The sequence below is a fragment of the Phoenix dactylifera genome, unplaced genomic scaffold (genome assembly GCF_009389715.1).
Source record: "Phoenix dactylifera cultivar Barhee BC4 unplaced genomic scaffold, palm_55x_up_171113_PBpolish2nd_filt_p 001105F, whole genome shotgun sequence".
Classification (NCBI taxonomy): Eukaryota; Viridiplantae; Streptophyta; class Magnoliopsida; order Arecales; family Arecaceae; genus Phoenix; species Phoenix dactylifera.
Genome location: NW_024068451.1, coordinates 81,932 through 107,179, shown reverse-complemented (window position 1 = coordinate 107,179; position 25,248 = coordinate 81,932). Strand labels below are relative to the sequence as shown.

Sequence of the window (25,248 nt, the reverse complement as noted above, 5' to 3'; positions counted from 1 at the left end):
AGAAAGAGGGTATTGACTACTTTGATACATATTCTCCTGTGACTAGGATAACCACAATTCGTACTTTAATTGCACTGGCTTCAATCCATAATTTGATAATTCATCAAATGTATGTCAAGACTGCCTTCTTTTATGGTGATTTGGAGGAAGAGATCTATATGGATCAGCCAGAGGGATGTGTGGCTCAAGGACAGGAAAGAAAAGTTTGTAGGTTAGTCAAATCCCTCTATGGTTTAAAACAAGCTCCTAAGCAATAGCATAGAAAATTTGATAAAATAATTGTTTCTTATGGCTTTAAAGCAAATGAATCAGATAAGTGCTTATATTCAAAGTTAGAAAATGATTCATGTATTATATTGTGTTTATATGTTGATGATATTTTAATTTTTGGTACTGATATGAATATGGTGACTGATATCAAAACTTTCTTGTCTAATAATTTTGATATGAAAGATTTAGGTCAGGCAGAGGTAATTCTTGGTAACAGGATTACCAGAATACCTGATGGTATAATTTTTGATCAATCACAATATATTGAGAAAATATTGAAGAAATTTGATAAGTACAACTGTAAACCAGTGAGTACACCTTATGAGCATGGTTTGAACTTGAAGTGCAATAAAGGTGATCCAGTGGCCCAAGAGAAATATGCTCAAATTATTGGGACACTGATGTATGTTGCAAATACAAGTAGACCTGACATTTCTTATGCTATAGGAAAGCTTAGTAGGTTTAATAGTTGCCCTAGTCTTAGTCACTGGGAAGCACTGGATAGAGTACTTAGATACTTGAGAGGTACAATATATTATGGTTTACATTACTCAAGATTTCCCACTGTACTTGAAGGATACAGTGATGCTAGTTGGATCACTGATTCAGTGGATCGAAAAGGAACTAGTGGATACATATTCATGTTGGGTGGTGCAGCTGTTGCTTGGAGATCATCCAAACAAACTGTGATCACAAGATCCACTATGGAGGCTGAGATTGTAGCCTTAGATTCTGCAAGTCAAGAAGCAGAATGGTTTAAGAATCTTATGTCTGAAATACCTATTATGGAAAAGCCTATACCTGCTATCTCTTTGTTATGTGATAATGAAGCTGCAATTAATACTTGTAGAAATACTGAGTATAACAAGAGAAACAGAAGACACATTAGTGTGAGACATAAGACTATTAGATACCTAATTAAAAATGGTATCATAACTTTGGAATTAGTTGGATCTAAAGATAACCTAGCAGATCCTTTAACTAAAGGACTGGCTAAAAGCAAAGTCATAGAAACATCAAAGGGGATGGGACTGAAACCCATAAGGAATCATTGACAATGGCAACCCAACCTATTCTGACTGGAGATCCCAAGATAAAAGGTTCAATGGAAAAAACAAGTTGTTTAATGATTAGTTAGCACTATTATAAAATGACTTTATGTCATTTGGTCTCTCCCTGTGATGTGAGTGCTAAATACAGCAGAGGTATACGGAAGAGTTTAAAACTCTGAATGAGTCCGAGTCTATGGCAAGGCGCTGTGCTGCGAGCACCCTTGGAGGACTCACCTATGTGAGTGTGACTGTGTGGCCGCAGTCTATGGGGATAAGGGTTTAACCCCTAGAGCACTCATGAAACTGAGATATTGGTGCATAAGGCCAGAAAAGGCACCACCTATAATGAACCCAGTATTTGCATTTGTCATGGGTGAAGTATATAGAAATCTGAACCAAAGGATTTGGTTCAAAGCTTTTTAGCTACCACTATACCTTTCAGATGAAAATATACTTTCACTAGGTAAAGGTTCAAAGCCGCAAGCTACCTTTATTGAAGTCGTGACATAAACAAGCCCGGTTTGACTATTTTTTATTTTATAAAGTTTTGAAAACATTTTAATCAGGTGGGGGAATGTTAGATTTTTATTAAATAATGATTAAAAGTTTTCATACTTAAAATATATATATTATACATATATGTTAACAAGGGAGTTTGGCTTGGTGGTTGGTGCGTTGTTTGGGTGGGGATGAGATAACAAGTTCGATTCCCCGTTCCCTCCTTTTTATTTCTATTACGTAAAGCTCGGTTCTCTTGTGCTCGTTGGGCCTGTGCTTGTCCGAGCCGAGCTCGGTTCTCTTGTGCTCGTTGGGCCTGTGCTTGTCCGAGCCGAGGTTCTCTGTGCCTATGCTTATCCGAGCCGAGATTCTCTGCAGCCGAGCTGTGCCTGTGCTTGTCCGAGCCAAGGTTCTTTGCGCATGTGCTTGTGCTCGCTGGGCCCTGCCCCTGCTCGTCCGAGGTTATGTGCGCCTGTGCTCGTCCGACCTGCTCGTCTGAGACTCTTTGCGCTGTGCCTGTGCTCGCTCGGCCCTGCTCGTCCGAGGTTCTGTGTGCCTGTGCTCGTCCGACCCACCTCAACTGAAGCGCGAAGAGCCGAGGCCGAGGTCGGACCACAGGTGTGATGAGCCCAGAGGAGCCGAGGTCGGACAACGGGTACGATGAGCCAAGAGGTGCGTGGGCCGTGCCTCGCACCCATAGCACGAGGAGCCACGTCGCTTCCTCGTTAGCACCTCTTCGCAACCGACCTCGCATCCGCTGGCTATACTCCCAGTGTTTTTTCAAACTTTCTTACCGGTTTTGACCGTTGGATCGGTTTTGGGTCGCGTCTGTCCCGAAGAAGTCTATAAATAGACCTCTTCGGATTAGACAGGATAGATATATATAATTTGAAAGCAGAGAACTTCTATTCTCCCTGTTTGCTATTTTTCTTTCAATCAACGAGCTTGCTGCATACTGATTCTGGGTTCGAAGGCTTCTTTGATCCATGCAAATCATTGAGGCAAAAGGAACAGTGCGAGAGGCTGTTGTATCTCAGGAGTAGAACGCCATCTAAGCCTAGTGCACTGTAAGGCGGCGAAATCTACTTCAAGGAAAGTGACCAACATACCACGCCTCAGCATCTCGGGTTCCATTTTTCCACTTTCTCTATTTATTTTCTCTAAGCCTATTTCTGCCTATTATTTGTTGAAATAGAGTATTATAGATTTAAAATTTTTTGGGACAGTTTATTCCCAACATTTTTGAGGTGTGGCGTTTGGCAGGCTTGCTCGAAATTATATGGCCTGTTTGATAAACCGAAAGGGTGCCGATATGCTCACCTAATAATCTTTCTGCAGTAGGTGTAAATCCAGTTTTTCAGCACCATAAACAATAGTAGATGGTTTGTCATGAATAAAATATTTACCAAAACTTAAAATAAAATTAAAAAAAAAAACAGGGAGTCCAACGGTCGAGAAAGGTTTTTCGTGAGTCAAAGCATTTTCCATATTGAAAATAAGATGATTGCTACCTTATCAGTGTTTGATTATTTATCTAGGAGCTATCCGCCTAAAATATATGCACTAATTATTTGAAGATTCTATAGCTGATCAAATGGTAGGTCATATAAACAGTACAGTTGTTTGGATAGTGAACGTAGGTTTGAATGAGCATAAATTATTTATTTATATTGTATCTTCAGAAAAGATAAATTATTTATTTATGTAGAGTCAGTAGTTGAGTTTGCGAAATAATCTATTTAGAGGGGAAAAAAAACCCTCTTCAAATCGTTCATCCCACCTAAGATGCAGTGCCTTGTGAGACCTACCTTCCATGGTAGGTGTATCATATGGACCCCATCATCTATCAGATATGTTCTCGTACTCCTCCACCAAACTAAAATACATAAACACTATAAGATCGATATGCGTATCTTATGAGGCAACAATTTTCTTATCACATGACATGAGATGATTATTATAGATGGTTAATGGTGAAACTACTAAGCAATGTTTGCAAGTCTTTGAAAAACAAAAAAAAAAAAAAAATCTTCCCATGCGTACATATATAACAGGGGCCTAAACAATATTTTTAAAAGATAAATTCCCTACTCCAAATGTTATTTCTTTAGAATATGGCAACCTAGAAGTTATAACTCTCTTATCTTTGATGAAAAGATAAACTCAAGGGTCTCCCTCTATGCAATTACTTACGGCAAGTAAATAAATTCAAATATTTATGATTATTCAGATCTTGCAGATTATGTTTACATTGCTGTCATCCAACTGCCCCAAAGTTAAATACAAAGAAAAATAAAACCAAGTTGGAGTTGAGGGACTCTGCATGGAGGAGAGTGGGAACTGCTTCAGATGGTGTTGGACTTCAATTAATAGCAAAACCCCACCACCTATGAATCAGTTCATTACTATAAAGCTTTATCTTCGGATCATAATAATTAATTTCTTTACTACAAGTGACCTGTAAATTCATAAGCCTGAAGGGTTTGCAATTTGGTTTGGTATTATACAGGAAATAATTAAATATGGATTTATATGTAAAATTTGGTTGCTTGAATAGATCAAGTGGCGGTGGGTTCGCTCGAGAAAAGCAGAGAGGGGTCAATGGGTTTGCTTGGCACAAAAAAATCGGTCTGTCACATGTGAAGAAGTGATTGATGTGATCTTTTAGTGCGACTCATGAAAGCTATTTAAGCAATAAGTTGCAATCCCAGCATTATAGGGCCTGAAGACTATTTGTAATATTGGAATTTATGAATTAATTCATATAAATGTCCATCCTAACTCAAGGAACCTCATTTATTACGGGGGAGCCAATTAGAATTATGAACTTGAATCCAAAGAATGTAAATTGTTGAACTAGGCTATAGTTTAAACAGTCCAATGGATGATAACAAGATTAGTATTCCTGATAAGATTTTCTTTTTCTTTTTTTTTGCCAAGCGATTCCCTTAGGAAAGATTCTTTGGCAATTTTTTTACTATTTGTTTCTTTTTGGAGCAAAAAGGTGACAGAGATTTGAGATTTTCTGGAATTTGAACTTGAAACAAACAAGTCTTGCAAAACATCACCCATTGTCCACGTATTGTAAGACTGTAGGTGTTTAAACAAGCTAGGGACATTTGCACCCTAGTTTTCTTCAATCATTTGTTCTATGATACCAATTTCATCAGCACATTCCGGAGAATGTGGATTCAACTGATCCATTCTATCTTTTCTAGTTGCCACTATTATGAGTTATTTGTGGTGGTCAAGATGCTGATATCAATTGAGCCTCCTGCAAGAATCCGTGTGGACATATATTTAGTCTCATATCGGTTATTTGCTAGATAAATCTTGGGTACTTATACAGGATCAAGAAACTCAAATAATACCTTCCGACTAGCCATCTTAGATGAGGTCCTGAATTGTTACACCTCCACAAGTGAAGTTTAAGGTAATGCCTTATAGCTAGTTGGCCAAGGTATCTTTCTCTCTCTTTTTTTATGTGCAAAAAATCATAATAAGGATTGAAGTCCAAAGCAAGATAAAAAAAGTACATGCACCCGACCAGAACAAAGAACAGTACACCAACAAAATCATTAGCCCCTCAAAGGATACCATCTTTGCCTCCTTGCGAATTCCCCAACTCAAGGCAAGGGATCAAACTGCAAGCATACATTCCATCCCATATTTCTTGGATTCATGCGGATTATGTTAACAAGCAGCCAAAGGTCGTATAAAAGAGAGAACCAATGAGAGAGGCTGGTGAGAAAGACAGGGTGGCGTAACGCGGCCAGCATTGCAAATAACCTATTTAAATATCCAAGTTCTCTTTTCAGGAAAATTTAATATCAAGGGACTCTGCAGCTTAAAATTGTTCCCTATCTTTAACCAATTAATATAGTGTTGACAGCGCATGCTTTGAATAATCCATTTCTGTGAATTGCACCAATAACCTAACATGTTGGCAAGATAAGTGAAAGGAAAAGATGATAAAAAGAGGTTTTGATTGCAATATATTGCACCAACAACCAATGAGAAAACCTGCAAATTAGTTGATTGCAGCAATTTATTGAAAAATACGGAAGAAGTGAAATGATCGGATTTTCTTAAAGAAATCATGTTTTATTTATTGTATTTTGTAGAAAATCTTATTAATCTTATTCAATTGAAAGCATTTGTATTCAAAGAATCTAGTTGATCATCATTTCAAATTTTAGAATAACCTTGCAACATTGGCGTCGTGTGTTGAGAGATGTTGATCTATCATTTAGAAAAAAACTGACTTACATCAGGATACAGAGCTCATATAGTTGTACATTGAAGATACAGAGATCTTTCAAATCACTTATAACATTGTTTAGCTTGTTGAATAGCTTAACATGTCTACTTACATACCACTATCTTTTGTAAAAAAATTTATTGCTCTTTTATATTTTTTTTTGCTTGTAAATTTTTTATAAATAATTTCTATAAACTCCTCTTTTTCTAATAAAGACCGGATGGTTTTGCCTCAAAAAAAAAAAAAAAAAAAAAAATAGAACTAATAAATCTGATGGTATGATACATGGACAGATGGATGTGTTGAATAGCATCCAATTGGACTGGAGGATGGTGACGGTGTCTCCCAAGTCTACCATTCCATCTGCTAATTGTGATTGCGATAGGCGGTGATGTGATGCAGACCACATCGAAGATGGTGAGAATTAATTTAGAGCATTGCTTCTTATTTCATTTCAGGCTCGCCGATCATAAGCTAATCGGGATGTTACTGTTGAGTTGTCCCTTGTGTACTAAGCTAGCAAAAAATTGAATCATTTCTTGATTCATTTGTGTTCATCATCTTCTTGCATGCGCCATGTGCCATTTCACTTGTAGTTTCTTCTGATCGAAGAAACTGCATATGTTGGTTGGGGTTATTACATGGGGAAACTAGGAAGAAATATTTAAGGGAAATTGTCCCCACAATATACGAGCACAGAACAAGAGATTTTGCTTAAATTTAGTTGCATGCGGAGTCGCATGCTCCGGTTTCCTGCTAGCATTATTCAAGTTAGATTACATAAAATGGTGTTTGGCGTGAAAAATGGATGTAATTGCATGCTCTAGACATTCTTGAAAGATTATATTCATATGTTTCAATGTTGCGGCCGGATGTTTTCAATCGCCATTATCCCTGAAGCACATCCAATTCACCACCCATGCGTTTCTCCACAAAATATTAGAGATATGCTTAGTTTCATGGTCCGATGCAAATTTTTTTTTGCCATATATCATTGGATCGAATTTTTCGCTGCATGCAATTTACACCATAGATAGCAGTATAATTTTGAATAGCTAATGTAACAACTCAGAATCTCACCCAAAATGGCTAGGTGGAAGGTATTATTCGAATTCCTTAATTCTGCATAAGTATCCAAGGTCTATCCTGCGAATAACCGATGTGAGACTAAACACACGCCCACTCGGATCCTCACATACTCCTCCCGTTCAAGCCTTGATGTCCTCGTCAGGCTAAAACTTTAAATCTATTTAAATTTAATCACAAACATTTCGATCGACTCATGGTTTGCCCCAATAGATTCGTGTTACAGTGTCTCCTATTCCACATAGGTTATGGGCTGAGTCTGCTTAACAACTCAAACCTTATCCAAAATGGCTAGTCGGAAGGTATTATTTGGATTCCTTGATTCTGTATAAGTATCCAATATGTACCTAATAAATAATCGATGCGAGACTAAACACACGTCCGCTCGGATTCTTACAGCTAATGCATCATTTGATCATGAAGACATATAACTACCCAACGGAATATACACCATGTGACGTACATAACAGTACATCTTGCAACGCCCGAAGCAGCTTTGGTCGGCCTGTATCACATCCAAACCCATCATCCCTCTTCTGATGCCCTGCACTTGATGTCACATCAGCATCCATATGATGTGGCTTTCTTGGAGGTTTTGGAGGTCATGAAAGTTGGATGTATTCAGCATTAGTTGTTCCGTCCCTTATGTCTCGGAGGCAATGAGTTGGATCGGACCAACCATATGTCTTTAGTACCTAAGCTGGGCCCCAGGTGTCAATCGATATGACCACAGCCAATGCGATTCGAACACGGTCGCAATCCAGTTGTATAAGCGGAGTGATACGATTGCAAGGCAGATCATTTTCCATTGGCCCCAGCTCAACATCACATTCTATGTGCAGTGCATTGAATTTGATCTCATGACTTTACATGCCTCAATTTGTTAATTAATTGAACTTAGTCCAAAATCATTGCTCCTCTTTTTGTTATTTAGAGTATTGGGTGGATGGATGTCCAAGCAAAATTATTCGAGTCATCTTTTTATAGTCCCTATGATAAGAGTAATTGCAACGTGTATATTCCATGACTTACGTATCCCGATATGTGAACTCCTTTCCATCGGCTATCTCTTGCCATATCTATTCTTGTCGCTAACGTGCTATCTAAACTTCGCAGGTGGGCTAGGGCCATTTGTCTAATTGAAGGCATCGGTTGCGAACTTTGTTTTTTAAATATTAAAAGTTTTCATTTTGTAGACGATGCACTATCTTTTTGTGCCAAAAAGAGAGAATCTGTGATTGTAGTGAAAATGCTTCTACTTGCCTTTGAGATTGCAGCTCGGTTGAAGATCAATGTCCACAAAAGCTCCTTACTATACATCAATATAAAAGAAAGGCAAGTAATATGATCAGATCCCAAAAAAAGGATGAATTTTCTCTCAAAATAAATTTAAAACAAAAATGAAGGAATTTTGAAAGTAGGGCTTATGTCTCTTTTTCTTATCTTCTAAACTAAGATACATAGCCTCTATTTATAATACTAGTGAGGTTCTACCTTATACAATTTGGGTTGAATTTCTCTTCTAATTCAAATAAGACTAGATCTCCAAAAATAGATAAAAAATAAAAATTCTACAGAAGGTAGATCTCGACTTCCAAAAGTACATGCTTCCAAGGATAACCTGACAAACATCCAAAAAAACTACTTCACAACTTACCTCGTCAATATGCATCTCAATTATGGCGAATTTGAAGGTACACAACTTGGTAATCTTCAACTTAATATCTTTCTGAACCAATCGAGAGGGTAGAGGCTTGGATGAGATTAGATCTGCAATCCTAGCTTCTGAACCAAATTTCAAAGATGAGGTTCTTCTAACTTTCAAGATCTACAGTAGCCTCGATGATGCTCTGCTTCTTCTGGATCTTCAAGTGATTCACAGAGACATCAAAGCTAGTAATGTATTGCTCGATAGCGAATTTAATGGAAGGCTAGGTGATTTTGGCCTAGCTAGATTATATGATCATGGGACTGATCCCCGAACCACCCATGTCGTTGGAACTATGGGGCTATATTGCACCAGAGCTTTCTAAGACCAGCAAGGCCACCACTAGGTCTGATGTGTTTGCATTTGGAGCACTTGTCCTTGAGGTTGCTTGTGGGAGAAGGCCAATCGAGCCAAGTGAACAAGCAGAGGAGCAGATTTTGGTGGATTGGGTGTTTAAGAATTGGCAAAGGGGACCTCTCCTTGAGACAAGCAACCCAAGAGCAGAAGAAATGGAGCTGGTTTTGAAGCTTGGATTACTTTGTTCACACCCCATGCCTGCAGCTAGGCCGAGCATGAGGCAAGTGACACAATTCTTGGAGTGTGATGTTCCCCTCTGTCACGCCCCCGTCTCTGCGAGGCACGAGAGGCACCTAGTGCCCACGTGGGGGCCACATGAGGGGGGAACACGGGGCTCCCCTGCCAGATATTGTCCGGTTCTGGGGCTTCACGCAAGCGTCCTTCACCCCTCCCCGGTTTTGTTTTCCACCCAAAACGCGTCTGCAGGATTAGGAGACACCCGCCTCATATGCCCAGGCTCTGAAACGAGTCTTTCCAATGTGGGACTATTGGGCCTTACACCCTTCCCACCATCGGACAAGAGTCGTCCTTGGCTCTGATACCAAATGTCACGCCCCCGTCTCTGCGAGGCACGAGAGGCACCTAGTGCCCACGTGGGGGCCACATGAGGGGGGAACACGGGGCTCCCCTGCCAGATATTGTCCGGTTCTGGGGCTTCACGCAAGCGTCCTTCACCCCTCCCCGGTTTTGTTTTCCACCCAAAACGCGTCTGTAGGATTAGGAGACACCCGCCTCATATGCCCAGGCTCTGCAACGAGTCTTTCCGATGTGGGACTATTGGGCCTCACACCCTCCCTGAGCTATCACATATTGATCCAATTGCTTGCAGCTTGGTGTCAATCCCAAGTGAAGAGTCTGGTAATTACAACATTATGCTGTATCCTTCCTTAGTGACTGTCGAATTAGTTCAATCCATTGGTGAGTAAATCAAAATCTTATTCTAAGTACCCTTGTTTAATCTCCATATGGTTAAAATGTCACTGTTCTGTTTCTCTTGAGGCAATCTACTACCATATTATATGTATTGTTGGCTTGTTATTTACAGCTAAATTAACTTTGTTTGTTAAGTATATGAACATCATTTCCTCGAATGATCTTGCCTCTTGTATGTGCTGTAAATCTTTTCGTTTTGATAGTGCAATCCAAGGCTATTGGATTATAGGGTTCAAATAAAAAAGGCTAGTGGGCTACACACAAATGAGAACCAGCCCCTGACCAGGGCTGAACTGCAGCCAACAACGCACCAACTACTTCGCAATCAATCCTTGTCCGTTCCGGATGGAAGTGGGCCTTCTTGTACTGGGTCCGGAATGCTGGTGACCTTATAAACTCATTTTAAGAAAAAGGAATAAGAATCGAAATGGAATGGATTTTTTTAAATTAATACATTTTATTTTAATATTTTGGTATTTTCTCTGTCATTGTAATTCATAATTTTATTATACCCTTGCGGTGTTACTATGAAGGAGAGATGGAAACGACTAAAACAGTACTATTAATATCAGAGCATTGATCAGAGAGGGGATGGTTAGGGCTTCTTTTTCTCGTATTGTCCGGCCGAACTTTGTCGTGTTTGGACCTGCTTATCTCCTTCTTCCATTTTAATTATTTCTATTTTTTTGAGGAGTCAATAGGCACAGTGTGGCTGAAGGAATTTATTGCTGAGTAGAGTAGAGAGAGTTTATATGGAGAGGAAGAGGAAAAGAAAGAAGAGAAAGAAACCAAAAAAAAAAAAAAAAGTACAAGACAACCGGCAAATTGGACTCTAATCTTCCTGCAGAAAGTCTTTACAGCTGTGAAATCCTTGTCCAGAAAACTATGGAGAAGGGGCAGACAACACCACCATTGTTAGCGAATCTATAACATGAGTCAACAGAACAAATGCCACTCTTGATGAACTTCCATACAAGAACATCTGCTAATCTTGATAGGAGCGAGTCATTGAAATGTTTAAAATCACCCCCCACAATCCACGGACCAGGTAAAGACATTTTGATGTGTTTGAGTTCGTGCCAAAATTAAGGAAGTCTTGAGATTATGCTCTGTCGGCCCATACACACAAGTGAAGGTCCAAGATGCTTCGAGCTTTCTATCCATCCACGGAACCGTGACCAAGAACCTGTTAATTTCACTTTTAATGACCTCAAACCCTGCTTCATTCCAACTATAAGAATGCCCACTGCAGAGCCAACCGCATCCCCTAATAGCCATTTGTCGATTTTTTCTCTCGGTAATGACTGAAGCACACCGGGGGTTGGGGATGGCCACTGCTGATTCGTGAGACTTGCAGATTGGTCAGAGAGATAGAGTCCTTCCAGGCAGCACATATGTGTCGAAAAACAAATAGAGCTGTAGATTTGATTGGCTCCTTCGTTGCTCAGCACTTCGAAGAGTTTATCTGAACTAGGGCCGCTGATATTTCTTCTTTCTTGTATCATTTTCTTTCTTTTGACTTGGCAGGTTATATCCACGTAAGAGCTATATGAAATGCCGATTTTACCAAAAAAAAAAAAAAAAACACAATCTCTAACCATTCCCCCTCTTTTTTCTTTTTTTTTTTCTTTTTTGATACACTAACCATTCCCTTTTCACTGGCTCCCCAATACCATGGACATTCCAACAAATAATAGTCATAATTGAAAGGCCAAGACAACATTGATATCCAAACAAACGTAGGAAGCATAATGACCGAAAACCAGAAAGAGTGGGAGCAACATACGTAGAGACTCATATCCACCCCCCACAGGGACAGGAGGGATCCTTCTACTAAGTACAAACAAACTGGGGGCATCATAATAGCTTCCAACTTAGGTCCATAACAACCTCACCCAGGATACAATAGACGACTAAACTGAGCTTAAAGAGGCTCTGCTCTCCTCCATGCAATGGATGATTTTAACAATGTTCTCAACTTCAGAATCCAATATCTTCACCCCAGAAAGCCTCTGGGTCAACAGATTTCAAGAGCAAGTGAGACTTAGCAACCTCAAACTGGAGACTCTTCGAGCAAGCATGCGGATGGACCTCGTTGCCAGATCTCTGCTCGGCGTCCGACGGGGGTACAGGAGGCTTGCTAGTGCCACCTTTCTTCTTCTTTGCCAGGAGAAGCTTGGCTGTTGCTATCTTGACTCCATGAAGGGCTTTCATCCTTTGGGCCCGTTTACCCCGACCCCGAGGAGACTCCGATGCGGGTAAAGGTGAAGAAGACGCTAGCCGGTGCAGGTTTGCCGTAGCCTGGAGAGACTAACGCTGAAGGGTCCACCATTGGCGGCGAGGAGGTTTCAGCTGCCATTCATCTTGGAGTGTGGCTCAATTCTTGCCGAAACAGTGCTGGGAGGGTGGGAGGAAGACACAGGAGAGAAAGGGGCATCAATACCAGTGGAAGGAGCTCTGCTTCTAGCTTCACTGCAAAGGGGAAAGGCCGGATTGCATGGTGGTAGCCTAGTGGTACTGGGCAGCAATTCTAACCACAAGGTCTCAAGTTCGAATCGCTGCGGCGACGATTAAATTGTGGACCGGAGCTCACTACTTTGGCCACTGCTTGGACTTGTGGTATAGGACCGCTCTTGAACCGCTAGTAGCCGGGGTGGTGCCGGGTGTGACGTACTCACACGTGGGACTCGAGCCAGAGCTCAGAGGAGTAGCTGAGCCGGGCCTACGGGTGGGGAGGGTATGAGTAAAACCGGTCGGGGTGCCCAACACACGGCCATTTCTGCCCGCATCGAACATTCTCCTGGCGGGGCGGGGGCCCAGTGGGGCTGCTACGCGGGGGTGGGCTTGTCCCTTCCTCCCCCCTACCCCTTTTGTTTCATCAAAAAAAAAAAAAAAAAAAAAAAAAAAAAAGGGGAAAGGCCGGATTGCATGGTTTGATCCCGGCAGGTCTGAGGTTGGACCCTTCTCTGCATGATGGGCCGAGCTACAAAGAGTTGGCGAGCGTGGGCGGCGTGGAAATTGGGCCAGTTCGGCTTCTGGGCAAAAGGGATCCGAATGTCGAGGCCCAGAGAAAGAAGCCCAACCCAAAGATCGTTCTGAGCAGGCTTAGCCAGCACCTTTAGTGACCCAGATTTCAAATTTACAAGGATCGGCGTCAACACCTGAGGAGAGAAATTGATGGGTGCCGTGGGGGAACGAGCCGTCCCGCTCGTCCGTTCCCAACAGCCAGGTTCACAGAACCCCTATTTCCGGTGGGGGTCAACTCCAGCCTTAAATGCTCGATTGCCGAGTTGTGAACCCGGCTCGGCTCACCTTGCTCCCAATAACCCAATAACTCGGACGAGTCACCTTCTCCGATGGTTCTCCCTCTATCTTTCCTAGGGCTGCAAATGGGTCGGATCGATTTGTAACCCGACCCGAACCACATAAGATCCAACCCGATCCGAATTTTAGAACCCGCGAGACCGGGTCTGATTCTAAATTTGAACTTATTCTACTTTTTGGATCGGGTTGGGTCCACCCAATTTTGATCCGAATCCGGATCCGACCCGATCTATTTTTTCTGGGGTCAGTTTTTTACTATTATATAGTGGAACTTTGAATATAAAAATATGTAAATCCGAACCCGATCGAATCCGACCCGAATGATCCGTCAAGTCAAAATTTATAGGCATGGACTCGATCCGACCCGATTTTCAACCGGATCGGATCTGAGTCCATATTTAGGATCCGACTCGATCCGACTCATGTGCTATGGTGTTCTTGTCCCGTTTCCTTTGCTGATGAAAAGTGAGGTGGCTTGAAAGCCAAAAATTTGGCCATTCCTTGAATGAAATTGAAACAACCTAGAGAATGACTCAACTCTTTCTTCTGTAGAGCCTCTTTCCCACTTCTTTGCCATCCAAATAAAAAATCGAATCCAGACTGCTCACATAGTCCGCACATTTCTGAAATAAAAACAAAAAAAAATGTGGTCGTTTTCAATCTTTAAAAACAAGACCATCCCAAGATTTAGAAACATTGTATATATGCAAACGACATTTAACATGTTCCCATCATACTGAGGTCATTCAGAAAGCAAAACTCTTCCATCCAATTGCAATGCCACACTCGTACCCACCCAAATACCGTGTTACAGCGGCTAACCAACTCTCTGAGGACTCGTCGCGGCAATCTGCTGACTTCTGGTGCAAAGTTTTACTGCTTGTGTTTTGAAGTCTATAGTCCGACTTCTAAATCGTCATCAGGATCAGGAGAGACGGCATTATCAACCCAGCCTCTGGATCTCATATCCAACACCAGATTCTTTCCTTGCTGAGCAATCTCTTCTTCCCCTAACAAAGAAGATTTATGGGTGTCCAAGAACACAGGAAAAAACTAATGCCAAGTATCTTTCTGGAGACTCTGGTGGTCTGTGTTCTCTTCCTAGAAGTTTCAGCTTCAATAGATGGCGAATTTACCTTCAATGGCTTCCAAGGTGCTAATCTGAGCTCCGACGGAGTAGCATCAGTGATGCCCAATGGTCTCCTGAGACTGACCAACCTCACGATGCATGCGACGGGCCATGCCTTCCATCCCACTTCGCTTCTCTTCAAAAATTCTCAAATCGGCAGCGTCATCTCCTTCTCTACGACATTCGTGTTTGCAATCGTCCCGGGATATCCACTAGGTGGCATGGGGATGGCCTTCGTTCTCTCTCCTTCCAAAAATCTCTCTGGAGCCACACATAGCCAGTACTTGGGCCTCTTCAACCCCAGTAACAATGGCAACTTATCAAACCATATTGCTGCAGTTGAGCTCGACACATCCTTCAACCCTGAATTCAAAGACATCAACGACAATCATGTAGGAATCGACATCGATAGCTTGGTTTCCACCGAGTCCTATTATGCCGGCTATTTCACAAATGATGGCAAGTTTAGGAACCTTACCCTCATGAGTGGCGAACCAATGCAAGTTTGGATCGACTACGATGGTAAAGCAATGCAGCTTAATGTAACGTTGTCTCCTTTCAAAGCACCTAAACCAAATCATCCTATCTTGTCTTCAAATATCAACCTTTCCAGCGTATTCTTCGACCGCATGTATGCGGGCTTCTCAGCATCTACCGGCACGGTTCAAGCATCTCACTACATTCTTGGGTGGAGCTTCAAGTTGGATGGGATTGCTCAGCCACTAGATTACTCCAAGCTGCCACATCTCCCTCGGAGCAAATCCAAACGGAGGCCAAGGGGTATGGCTATTTGGATCCCCATATTGGTGTTGGTGTTCTTCTTAGTAACTGCGGCTATTGTTCTTTTTGTCGTGAGAAGGAAGAACAAGTTTGCAGAGATTCTTGAGGACTGGGAACTTGAATATGGAACTCATAGGTTCTCATACAGAGATCTCTACAGAGCCACCCACGGCTTCAAAGACAGCGGCCTTCTTGGAGTAGGAGGCTTTGGGAGGGTCTACAAAGGGGTCCTACGCACTTCTAATACTGAAGTTGCTGTCAAAAGGGTCTCCCATGAATCCAAGCAGGGGGTGAGGGAGTTTGTAGCTGAGATCACGAGCATCGGTCAGCTCCGGCATCGCAGCCTGGTCCAGCTCCTGGGTTACTGCCGGCGCAAGGGGGAATTACTGCTGGTATATGAATTCATGCCCAATGGCAGCCTCGACAAGCTTCTGTTCGACCAGAAGAAATCCATCCTGGATTGGGCTCAAAGGCTTCGGATCATCAACGGCGTCGCTCTCGGCCTCCTGTACTTGCATGAAGAGTGCGAGCAGGTCATCGTCCATCGAGACATCAAAGCCAGCAACGTACTGCTAGACGATGAATTGAACGGTAAACTAGGAGATTTTGGGCTCGCAAGGCTATACGATCATGGGAGCGATCCAAGAAGCACCATTGCGGTGGGAACAATGGGCTATCTCGCACCGGAGCTCACCAAGAGAGGGAAGGTGACTACGAGCACTGATGTGTTTGCTTTTGGAGCTTTCCTTCTCGAGGTTGCTTGCGGACGAAGGCCAATCGAACCGAGAGCATCAAAGGAGGAGACAGTATTGGTCGACTGGGTCATGAAGAATTGGCGAAGAGGAGCTATTCTCGGTGTTGTGGACTGGAGATTGCAAGGTCGATACGTAGTCGAGGAAGTCGAGCTAGTGTTGAAGCTGGGGCTGCTTTGCTCGCACCCGTCACCAGCTGCAAGGCCTAGCATGAGGAATGTGATACAGATACTAGATGGTGTCCTTCCAATGCCGGAGCTGGTGGTTGATCAATAGGAACTGCTTCAGTTCAGTCTGAAGGCAGATGATTGAGTAGAATTCACTGTCAAGTGTCAATCGAACTCTGTTAATGAATTAGGAGGGTGCCAACTGACCTAGTTTGGTTCAGTTGGCAAAACATCTTGTGCTTTTAAGAGACATGGATTTTATGAATCACCAAGCTACTTTGACATATGAATTGCTGAACGTTGTGACAATATATATGTTTAGCCATATGGGAGGTTATGTTGTTTCTAGGATTCCAAGAATAGGTGCCCAAAAGATCTTCCTTGGCTCTTTGATTTTTTTTTGCTACAGGTAAATGATCAAGTTATACGCAGAGACACACGCATGTCCAAATGCAAGCGCATGGCACTACAGCTGCATCAAGTTTTTTCAGATCAAAACATATCAAGAATAATCTAAAACTATAACAAATATTTATAAATTAATCAATAAGATATAGTGAATATACTATATCTATTAATTAATATATTATGATAGATAATATACGAACATTATTAATAACCTATTCGACATAAGATCGGATTGATTACTGGTCCTATACAAACATGAATGCAAGCAACCACAGACACTACTACTAATGGAAAAAAAAAAATTGATGCTACTAGTTTGGGTATGTCATGCAGGATAGCCAAAGCCAAAAATGTCTGCATCTGGGATTCCCATCCAATTAGGACCTACCCCTAGTTGACCATGATCCGGAAAAATGATAGGAAGAAATGTGGCATCCATGTAAGACACGTACGGCCATTTCCAAGAAGTTGCAGCATCCTGTTAGCTAAAGGACTTCATGGTTCATTTTAAAAAAAAATAAATAAAAGAAGAAAAAGGAGCCGGGGAGAAAAATCTCTGTGACCATAGGGTTGTAGGCTTCAAAAACTTAAAAACACCTATTCTTTTTTATAGGTGCTTGTAGACTTGACACAACTTGGGCTAGATTGACTTGAAACCTTGCTCATATTTTTGGCTCTAGTAGGGCTGGATGAACATAAATTAACTTGGGTTGGGTATGGTTTAAACAATGTCAAACCAACATGAATTGGGGCTGGCTCATATTTAGAATTTGGGCAATTGATGTCACACAAATGTCAAACAGAATTTTCATAACAGAGCACCTAACTCAGGTCCAATCAGAAACTAAATTCTTCTTCTTTGTAGGACTCCCAATGTCTCAACTAGGTAAAACTCAAGCTTTTTTTTTTCTTGATGGAAGGTAAGAAACCAAACTTAATTCATACTTCATGATTTAAGTTCTCAGTTGAATCTAGCTTAAACACATTTAATTGTATTTGGGATGAAATTTTGGAGATAAGCATGAATTCCGTTGGTATTTAGTTTATCTCTAATGAAATGTTTAAAGTCATTGTGCTGAATAAAATAGGAAGAGAAGGTTGGGTCTGGACGCTGGAAAGTCATCTCAGGCTTGGATTGGTTGTCAACTTAACCCAACTACCTACACTGCACCTCAAGAAACATGGCATCCGTGACTAACTCCGATTTTGTCAATGCGAACGCTTTGAAAAACAAAGCTACTGTAGACCAAGATCGTCATAAGTGACAAACTATCGGCCAAAAAGTCATCGTAAATTTATTAATGATGGAGACTTCGATGGAGACTTCCCTTAGTATATACTGGTGAGGTCTTGAGTTGTCCCTACTTTTTTTGTATGGTTTTGAAACAAAAATATTGCTCTTTTGAAGACAACTTGGCCTACTGGAATCTTGACAATTTTGGGATGACTCAAGCAAGCATCATTATTCTACAAATACGCCGACCTCATTCCCCTAGTTAGGACTTCCGAAGATGCAGTAGCATATGTCAATGATTTTTTTAACAAACGTAAATGGTTTCACCTAACAAATAAAAACAACATTTGGGGCTCCTTGAGCCCATCTTCTCTCGAAAATATTATATCCAATCAAAGACAGGTCCTGGCTTCTTGTTTCCTGCACTGCAATGTTTCTAAAGCTTGTGATCTGGCTTCTCCTCCTAAGGTTTACAGCCTCGAGTGAAGATGGCTTCACCTTCAACGGATTCATCGGTGCAAACCTAAGTCGGGACGGCGCTGCAGTGGTGACGCCGGAAGGACTGCTGAGACTGACCAATACCACAGACCAAACCAAGGGCCATGCCTTCTACCCTGTTCCCCTCCATTTCCGGCCATCTCCGACCGCTACCGTCCTCACCTTCTCCACCACCTTTGTCTTTGGGATAGTCACCGAATACAGTGGGTTCAGTAGCCATGGCTTTGCCTTCTTCATCTCCCCATCCAATGACCTCTCCACAGCTCTAGGAGTTCAGTATCTGGGCCTCTTTAACTCGAGCGACAATGGTGATCCATCTAACCATATCGTTGCAGTCGAGTTCGACACAATACTCGACCCTGAATTCGAAGACATCAATGACAACCATGTCGGAATTGATGTCAATAGCTTAATATCCAACAAATCCTCTACAGCAGGCTATTTCAGCGACCAGGGCAACGAATTGAAGAGCCTAAGCCTCGTCAGTGGCGAACCCATGCAAGTTTGGGTAGACTACGATGGCATCAAAATGCAACTTAACGTCACGTTGTCTCCTCTGGGAACATCAAAACCCAATCATCCTCTCCTGTCTTCAACTATCAATCTCTCGAGCATCATGTTGGATCCCATGTTTGTGGGCTTCAGTGGATCTCAAGGTATTAGTCGATCATCCCATTATATTCTAGGTTGGAGTCTGAAGACTGATGGAAGAGCCGATGACCTCAACCTGTCAAGTCTACCTTCACTTCCTCGACGGAGAAACCTCGAGAAGAAAACAAACTATCTGAGAGCTTTGTTGCCATCTTCACTATCTGCGATTGTATTAACGGCTGTCGCCCTTGCAACTTTCATGGTGATAAGGAAGAGGAAGTTTGCAGAGTTGATTGAGGATTGGGAGCTTCAGTATGGGCCACACCGGTTCTCGTACAAGGACTTGTACATGGCGACCAAGGGTTTCGCGGACAAAGAACTTCTTGGCTCTGGAGGCTTCGGCCGGGTCTACAGAGGAACCTTGCCCGCTTCCAACATGGAAGTTGCTGTCAAGAGAGTTTCCCATGAGTCTAGACAAGGGATGAGGGAGTTCATAGCCGAGATTGTGAGCATAGGCCAACTCCGGCATCGAAATCTGGTGCAACTTCTAGGATATTGCCGCCGGCGCAACGGCGAGCTTCTTCTGGTCTACGAGTTCATGCCTAATGGCAGCCTCGACAAGCTCCTCTTCAACAAGGATGGGTTCATCCTTGACTGGCGTCGGAGGCTTCAGATCATCAAAGGTGTGGCCTCGGGACTGCTATATCTGCATCAAGGCTGGGAGAAGGTAGTGATTCACAGAGATATCAAGGCCAGCAACGTGTTGCTAGACTGTGAGCTGAATGGGAGGCTCGGTGACTTTGGCCTGGCCAGATTATATGATCATGGGACAGATCCTCATACCACTCATGTCGTCGGAACTTTGGGCTATATTGCACCAGAACTCACAAGAACCGGCAAGGCGACCACCGGCACCGATGTCTTCGCTTTCGGAGTTTTCCTTCTTGAGGTTGCCTGTGGAAGGAGGCCGCTGGACCTAACAGCACCGGAAGAGGAGGAGCTGTTGGTGGATTGGGTGGTGGGAAATTGGAAAAGAGGAGAGCTCCTCGAATCATGCGATCGGAGACTGGCAGGAGAATATCCAGCGGAGGAAATGGAATTAATGTTGAAACTGGGGCTGCTCTGTTGTCACCCGTTGCCTGCGGCAAGGCCGAGCATGCGGCAAGCGATGCAGATACTGGATGGCCATGTTCCCCTGCCAGAATTTTCGCCCAGTTATCTGAGTGATAGCATCATGGAGTTCTTCACTGATGAAGGCTTTGATGATAACATTTCATCCTATCCATCATCTGCATTTGTAAGCTCTATGCTTTCAGGAGGTCGCTGATGCAATGCTGTATCTCTTTTAATTTTTTTAGATGGAAATTGGATTTAGAACATTGTATTATTAGCATTCTGTCAAGTAACATTGCCTACCATCCTTGATGGCAGCCTGTGTATGCCATTTGAATTCCAAGCCAGGGTTCATAAAAATCTGGTTTAGCTAATTATAGATGCAGTGAACTTACATATTTAAATCTATCATATACCAATTCTGTGGCCCTTGGTGGTGAAGCACATAGGTGGTATTTTTCCTCTGTTTTCATGTAGAGAGAGATGAGACTCTTCTCTTTAGCGCTTGCAACCTCTGCAACAAAAGCAAAATCGGAGAATCAATTCTATTAGGCTTCACGTTAAGGAGATGATTTCGTAATTTACCTCAAAAAAAAGGGAAATGGTTTTGTAAATAACTTGAAGTAAAGAGCTTTTGCTTGTTCATCGAGATGGACTTGCAGATTTTATCCCAAGAATGGACTTGAAGATTTTATCTTTTCTAGGTTGGTCATAAAGAAAATGGAGAAAAATAAATGTCTACTCAATATTGAAGGGAACTAGTTGAACTACAGTGAATCTTGAAAGAGTAATGCCCATGCCCATGACAAAATTTCAGAAGAACATTTGTTTTGAGGGATAGTGATAAGCAACATCCAGAAGAAAAACTCCAGAGGAGAAGACATGAGCCATAGTTGCCGACTTCTAAGTTCTTGTCAGCTCTGGAATCTGGATCAATACAGCTCGTGGTTCCAGCCACATTGATAGTTTGAGGATTAGTCCTATGATCCCATGATATATCCAGGCCAAAATCACCTAACCTTCTATTGAGGATTATTTGTGACATCATGACATTAGTGTGCGACCACTTTACTAGTAAAATTACTTCCATCGACAAAGACCACCAACAGATAGTTGTAGGCCATGGTAGTTGTAATTATTATTCTACAACTATGTATCGTGGATTGAACGGTAAGGTCTTCATTGTCAAACTTGCTTGTCGTTAATCTAGTGTTATGCATCTCATGTCAAGATATTATTTAGGTGAAAGCATATTTAAAATGTAGCAAAAAAAATAAAAAATCTAACACTATATAAAAGTCTTTTGATGATGACACTATAAAAGACAAAATTTTCTTTTACGTCGATATGTTCGCACCTCACGTCCGAAATATATTGCTTTCTTCTTTCCTTCTTCATCTATCCGTTTTCTTTTCCAAGTCTAAAATCGTTATTTGTCACATTGGTGTCCTCCCAATATGGTGGCCGGGCCACTTTGCAAATACTGATTGAATAAGGGCAGAATTGGTTTCATCACAGGTAGGGTTGTCCATAGGTGGTTGGTCCCAGGTTCGAAACCTAAGGCCTCAGTCCGGCCCGGCCTCAAACTGGCCCGAGGGAACCGCGCTGAAGCATGACTTGAAAGTCAGTTATTTTTAGCTGGACTGGGCTCAATTTATGTTGGTAGCATTTCGTGATTGGCCATAACCTTTCAGATCAAGGCTTTTGGCCCAAAAAACTTGAACCCAGGCCCAGTTTTTTAGGCCAGTCTTCAAGACTGCACTGGTCAGCCCATTGAGAGCTTAACACCTGATCCTTTTTTTTGACTGCCATTTCACCGCCGGTTCTTTGACCATTTAACATTTAATTTCCGATCCTGCACACAATTTAGGAGGCTCGAATACGCTTGTAGTGCGCACACTTATATTAGTTCTTCACACAATTAAATTGTCTCTATACACACTTGTATTTGTATGTATATAGTTATTTGTAATTGTGTACAAGGTCAGATATACATGTGAGTAGGCCTATGGGCTAAATATTAAATAGCCTAGAACTTATGGGTAGCAATTAAACTTTTGATTAAGGAGGATTAAACATTTGATGAGGGGTAAGCCATTCAGATGGCAATACTTCTTGATATGCAAATGTTGATCATCAAAAGTGACTCTCTTACCCTTCAATCTTGAGGCAAGGTGAGCCAACTCCTTGGACGATCAAATATTTGCTTTAGGATGTACTCACTCTTCTTCTTATTGCTTTTGAAGACTTAAAAAATCCAACAAATGTACATAGAGACCAAAAGTATGGCAGATGGCTTGTAAACCATGAAGATATACAGATAATGGATATAATATGAGGACTTGTGCGAGCTTGTATTTAGCCTCACATTGGCTATGCGGTATGCACTAAGTAGATATTAGGTACTTATACAGGGTCAAAGAACCTAAATAATATTTTCTGGTTAGTTTTTTTTGGATGAGATCCTGCGTTGTGACGTATAAACTAGGGAGTTTATCGCACACCCATATTTCATGTGTAAATAACATGATATGTGTTTTGTGATACCAAAATTATTGGTTGTCGTAAGCATTTTATAATTAAAAAAAAAGGTGATAAAGTTTCTATTCATGGGTTGCTTAAAAACATCGGGGAACATCAAGCAAGTGTATTTGAAGGCCAATCTGTTTGAAACAATCATCCAACTAGACATTCAAGTTGCATATGGTCAGATCACTTTGTGATCAGGCCCAATTCTGGCCCCTACTTCACTTTTTAAAATCCATGGCTCATGTATAGGCTAGAAAAATTACCCATTTTAAAAAATAGAACGTATCTAGGTCATGTATTTTTTTTCACTCGGTTCTATGGGGAAAAAAATGTTGTAATGCTTGGATTCAAAATTGGTCAGGCAAAATGACAAACTTGAGCTTCATTGCTTAAAATAAAACACTTACACTAAATTGTGTTATAATTGTAGAGCAAAGTTAATATTTGGTATCATAGGTGACGAGACGCGCATGAGAAGAGGCTTTTACACGTTAATGTGGCAGCATATGATTGGTTATGCATGAGATTATACATGCTAATAATCATATGTAAGCTCTTAACATTGCATGGAATGAAGATCATTTAGTGAAAGGAAGGGGAATTTCCAATCCTTCCTTTTGAGTGCTATTTTATGTTTAGCTCGCATGCAATTAATATTTTATGTGAGGTCTCGCTACACAAAGAATAAGATATAAAATGACACCAAAGCAAGAAAGCAGGTGAAAATTTTCCGAGAAACAAGGATTGCACGGAAAATGATAATAGCCCGAAATAATGGACGTTAATTGCCCCAAGGATCATCCGATGGTAGAGAAAGAGAGAGAGAGAGAGAGCATATCATGGGTGAAAAGTCCCATCAAAGGCTTCACATCTCGTCACCCAACGAACTGATAGCAAGGAAAATATTAGTGCCAGCAAATTTATGTTTCGAGAAGCTGGAGAAGTCAACATGTGCCCTTTAATTTGTTCTTGTTAACAATTATTTACTTGTGATTTAAGCTATGGTGTGACTTTATGTAGACGTGACATTTCATAGAGATGCAGCAACGTGTGAGAAGCCCAAAAAAAAAAAAGGCTATTAGAAAAGGCTAGCCAGTGCAAATAAAAAAAAAACAGAGAGGAAGAAAACAATCTCGAGAGAAGAGAACGAGCCCAAATTCCTATAATATGTTATGTATTCACAGCGTAACACCAGCACGAGCATACAAATTACGAAGACAAAACCTTAATTACTGGCATCTAAAACTCTGAAGTTCGACATCGAACCAGCAATGAATGTGGGGATATTTTTTACACCACTGAGTGCAGAAAGAGAGTAATTCCCACGTTCAAAACAAAGAACATGAACAAAAGAAACAACACAAAGACGACCAAAAAATTAGAAAGTTCACCAAAGCATTGTCACTTCTCGAGAAGTATCTTTGGACGGTTTAAATGGCGCTCTGATTGTCTCTTCTTCTAACTGATTGCCATTAAGTAGTCATGGATTGAGGATCATGTGTCCACACTTGCATTTCCAGCTCAAAGGCTTGTAGTTGGAGCTGTCGTCACCTCTCGTAGCGATTGTTTTGGGGGAATACCGATTCCTATTCTTGCCCTGTGGTACTGCAGGTACTTGCACTGCCTCACAAGGGCCACAAGAGAGACACCTCCTCTCACATCTTGGTGGCCTCGATCCAATCAGGGCTCCCACCATCGCCATCTCCTGGCCTTTTTCCTCCTAAATCCCAGTCCAATATCAAACTTACGAACTAAAGCTGAAATTTCTCATCAAAAACAAGGACAAGGAATACTGCATTTAATAAAAATCTCACCTCAGTGACCTCCATAAGATGAAATGATGGCCTACCTGCAGATGTCAAAGCTTCAGACTTTATAGTAAAGGAAGTTTTGAAACAAAACTCATTTGGTGAGAAATTAAGCTACCTTGAGCCGAGTATCTGGCCTGAGCGAAGATCAGCAGGAGTAATGACAAAAAGAGATGTGCTTGTCTCGGCGTTCCAGTGACGCATGGATGAATTCCCATTAGAGATGAGTGGATATGAGTGAAAGAAACGTAGAGGAAAGAGAATGATAAATGAAAAGAGTGAAAGAAAGCTAAGAGTCCTCAATAAATGTGGTGTTGGTGAGAGAGAGAGAGAGAGAGAGAGAGAGAGAGAGAGAGAGACAGCAAGATTAAAAGGATGATAGCTGGTGGTATACAAGTGCGAATAGATATCTGGAAATGGAATGCTGTGGAGCCAGTATTGAATGCATTTATAACCATAGAAAGCTCTGCCCTTCACTTCGCAGTCAGTTCAGTCTCACACACAAACACGCAGAGAGATAGAGATAGATAGAGAGAGAGAGAGAGAGAACACAACAGGTGGAGCAGAGGTTTGCAAGAAAGCGAGGAACCTAAAATTTCAGAAGCACAGAAGCACATCAGCAGCATACATTGATAAACCTCTCCAAGCACTAAAATATTAGCGGAAATGAGCAGCAGGAGCTCAAATGAATCTATCCATGTTATGTTATCAGAAGAAAGTTGTGGAGAGAGAGAGAGAGAGAGAGAGAGA

At 41.6% G+C, this 25,248-nt stretch overlaps 3 protein-coding genes across 3 annotated transcripts; 2 read left to right on the top strand and 1 right to left on the bottom strand.

Moving 5' to 3' along the window:
- Nucleotides 1-14,238: 14,238 nt before the first annotated feature.
- LOC120107987 (L-type lectin-domain containing receptor kinase SIT2-like) lies at nucleotides 14,239-16,618 on the top strand. Its single transcript, XM_039121520.1, has one exon. The coding sequence runs from the start codon at nucleotides 14,516-14,518 to the stop codon at nucleotides 16,424-16,426; it is 1,911 nt and encodes a 636-aa protein (XP_038977448.1). The 5' UTR covers nucleotides 14,239-14,515; the 3' UTR covers nucleotides 16,427-16,618.
- Nucleotides 16,619-18,202: 1,584 nt separating this feature from the next.
- On the top strand, nucleotides 18,203-20,425 carry LOC120107988 (L-type lectin-domain containing receptor kinase SIT2-like). The gene has a single exon (XM_039121521.1). It carries the CDS (start codon nucleotides 18,390-18,392, stop codon nucleotides 20,373-20,375), a length of 1,986 nt encoding a protein of 661 aa, XP_038977449.1. The 5' UTR covers nucleotides 18,203-18,389; the 3' UTR covers nucleotides 20,376-20,425.
- A 3,411-nt stretch (nucleotides 20,426-23,836) lies between these two features.
- LOC120107984 (EPIDERMAL PATTERNING FACTOR-like protein 2) lies at nucleotides 23,837-24,751 on the bottom strand. The gene is made up of 3 exons (XM_039121517.1): nucleotides 24,617-24,751; nucleotides 24,505-24,539; nucleotides 23,837-24,410 (listed from the first exon to the last, which is right to left on the bottom strand). The coding sequence occupies exons 1-3, from the start codon at nucleotides 24,714-24,716 to the stop codon at nucleotides 24,171-24,173; spliced, it is 375 nt and encodes a 124-aa protein (XP_038977445.1). The 5' UTR covers nucleotides 24,717-24,751; the 3' UTR covers nucleotides 23,837-24,170.
- Between the last annotated feature and the right edge of the window lie 497 nt (nucleotides 24,752-25,248).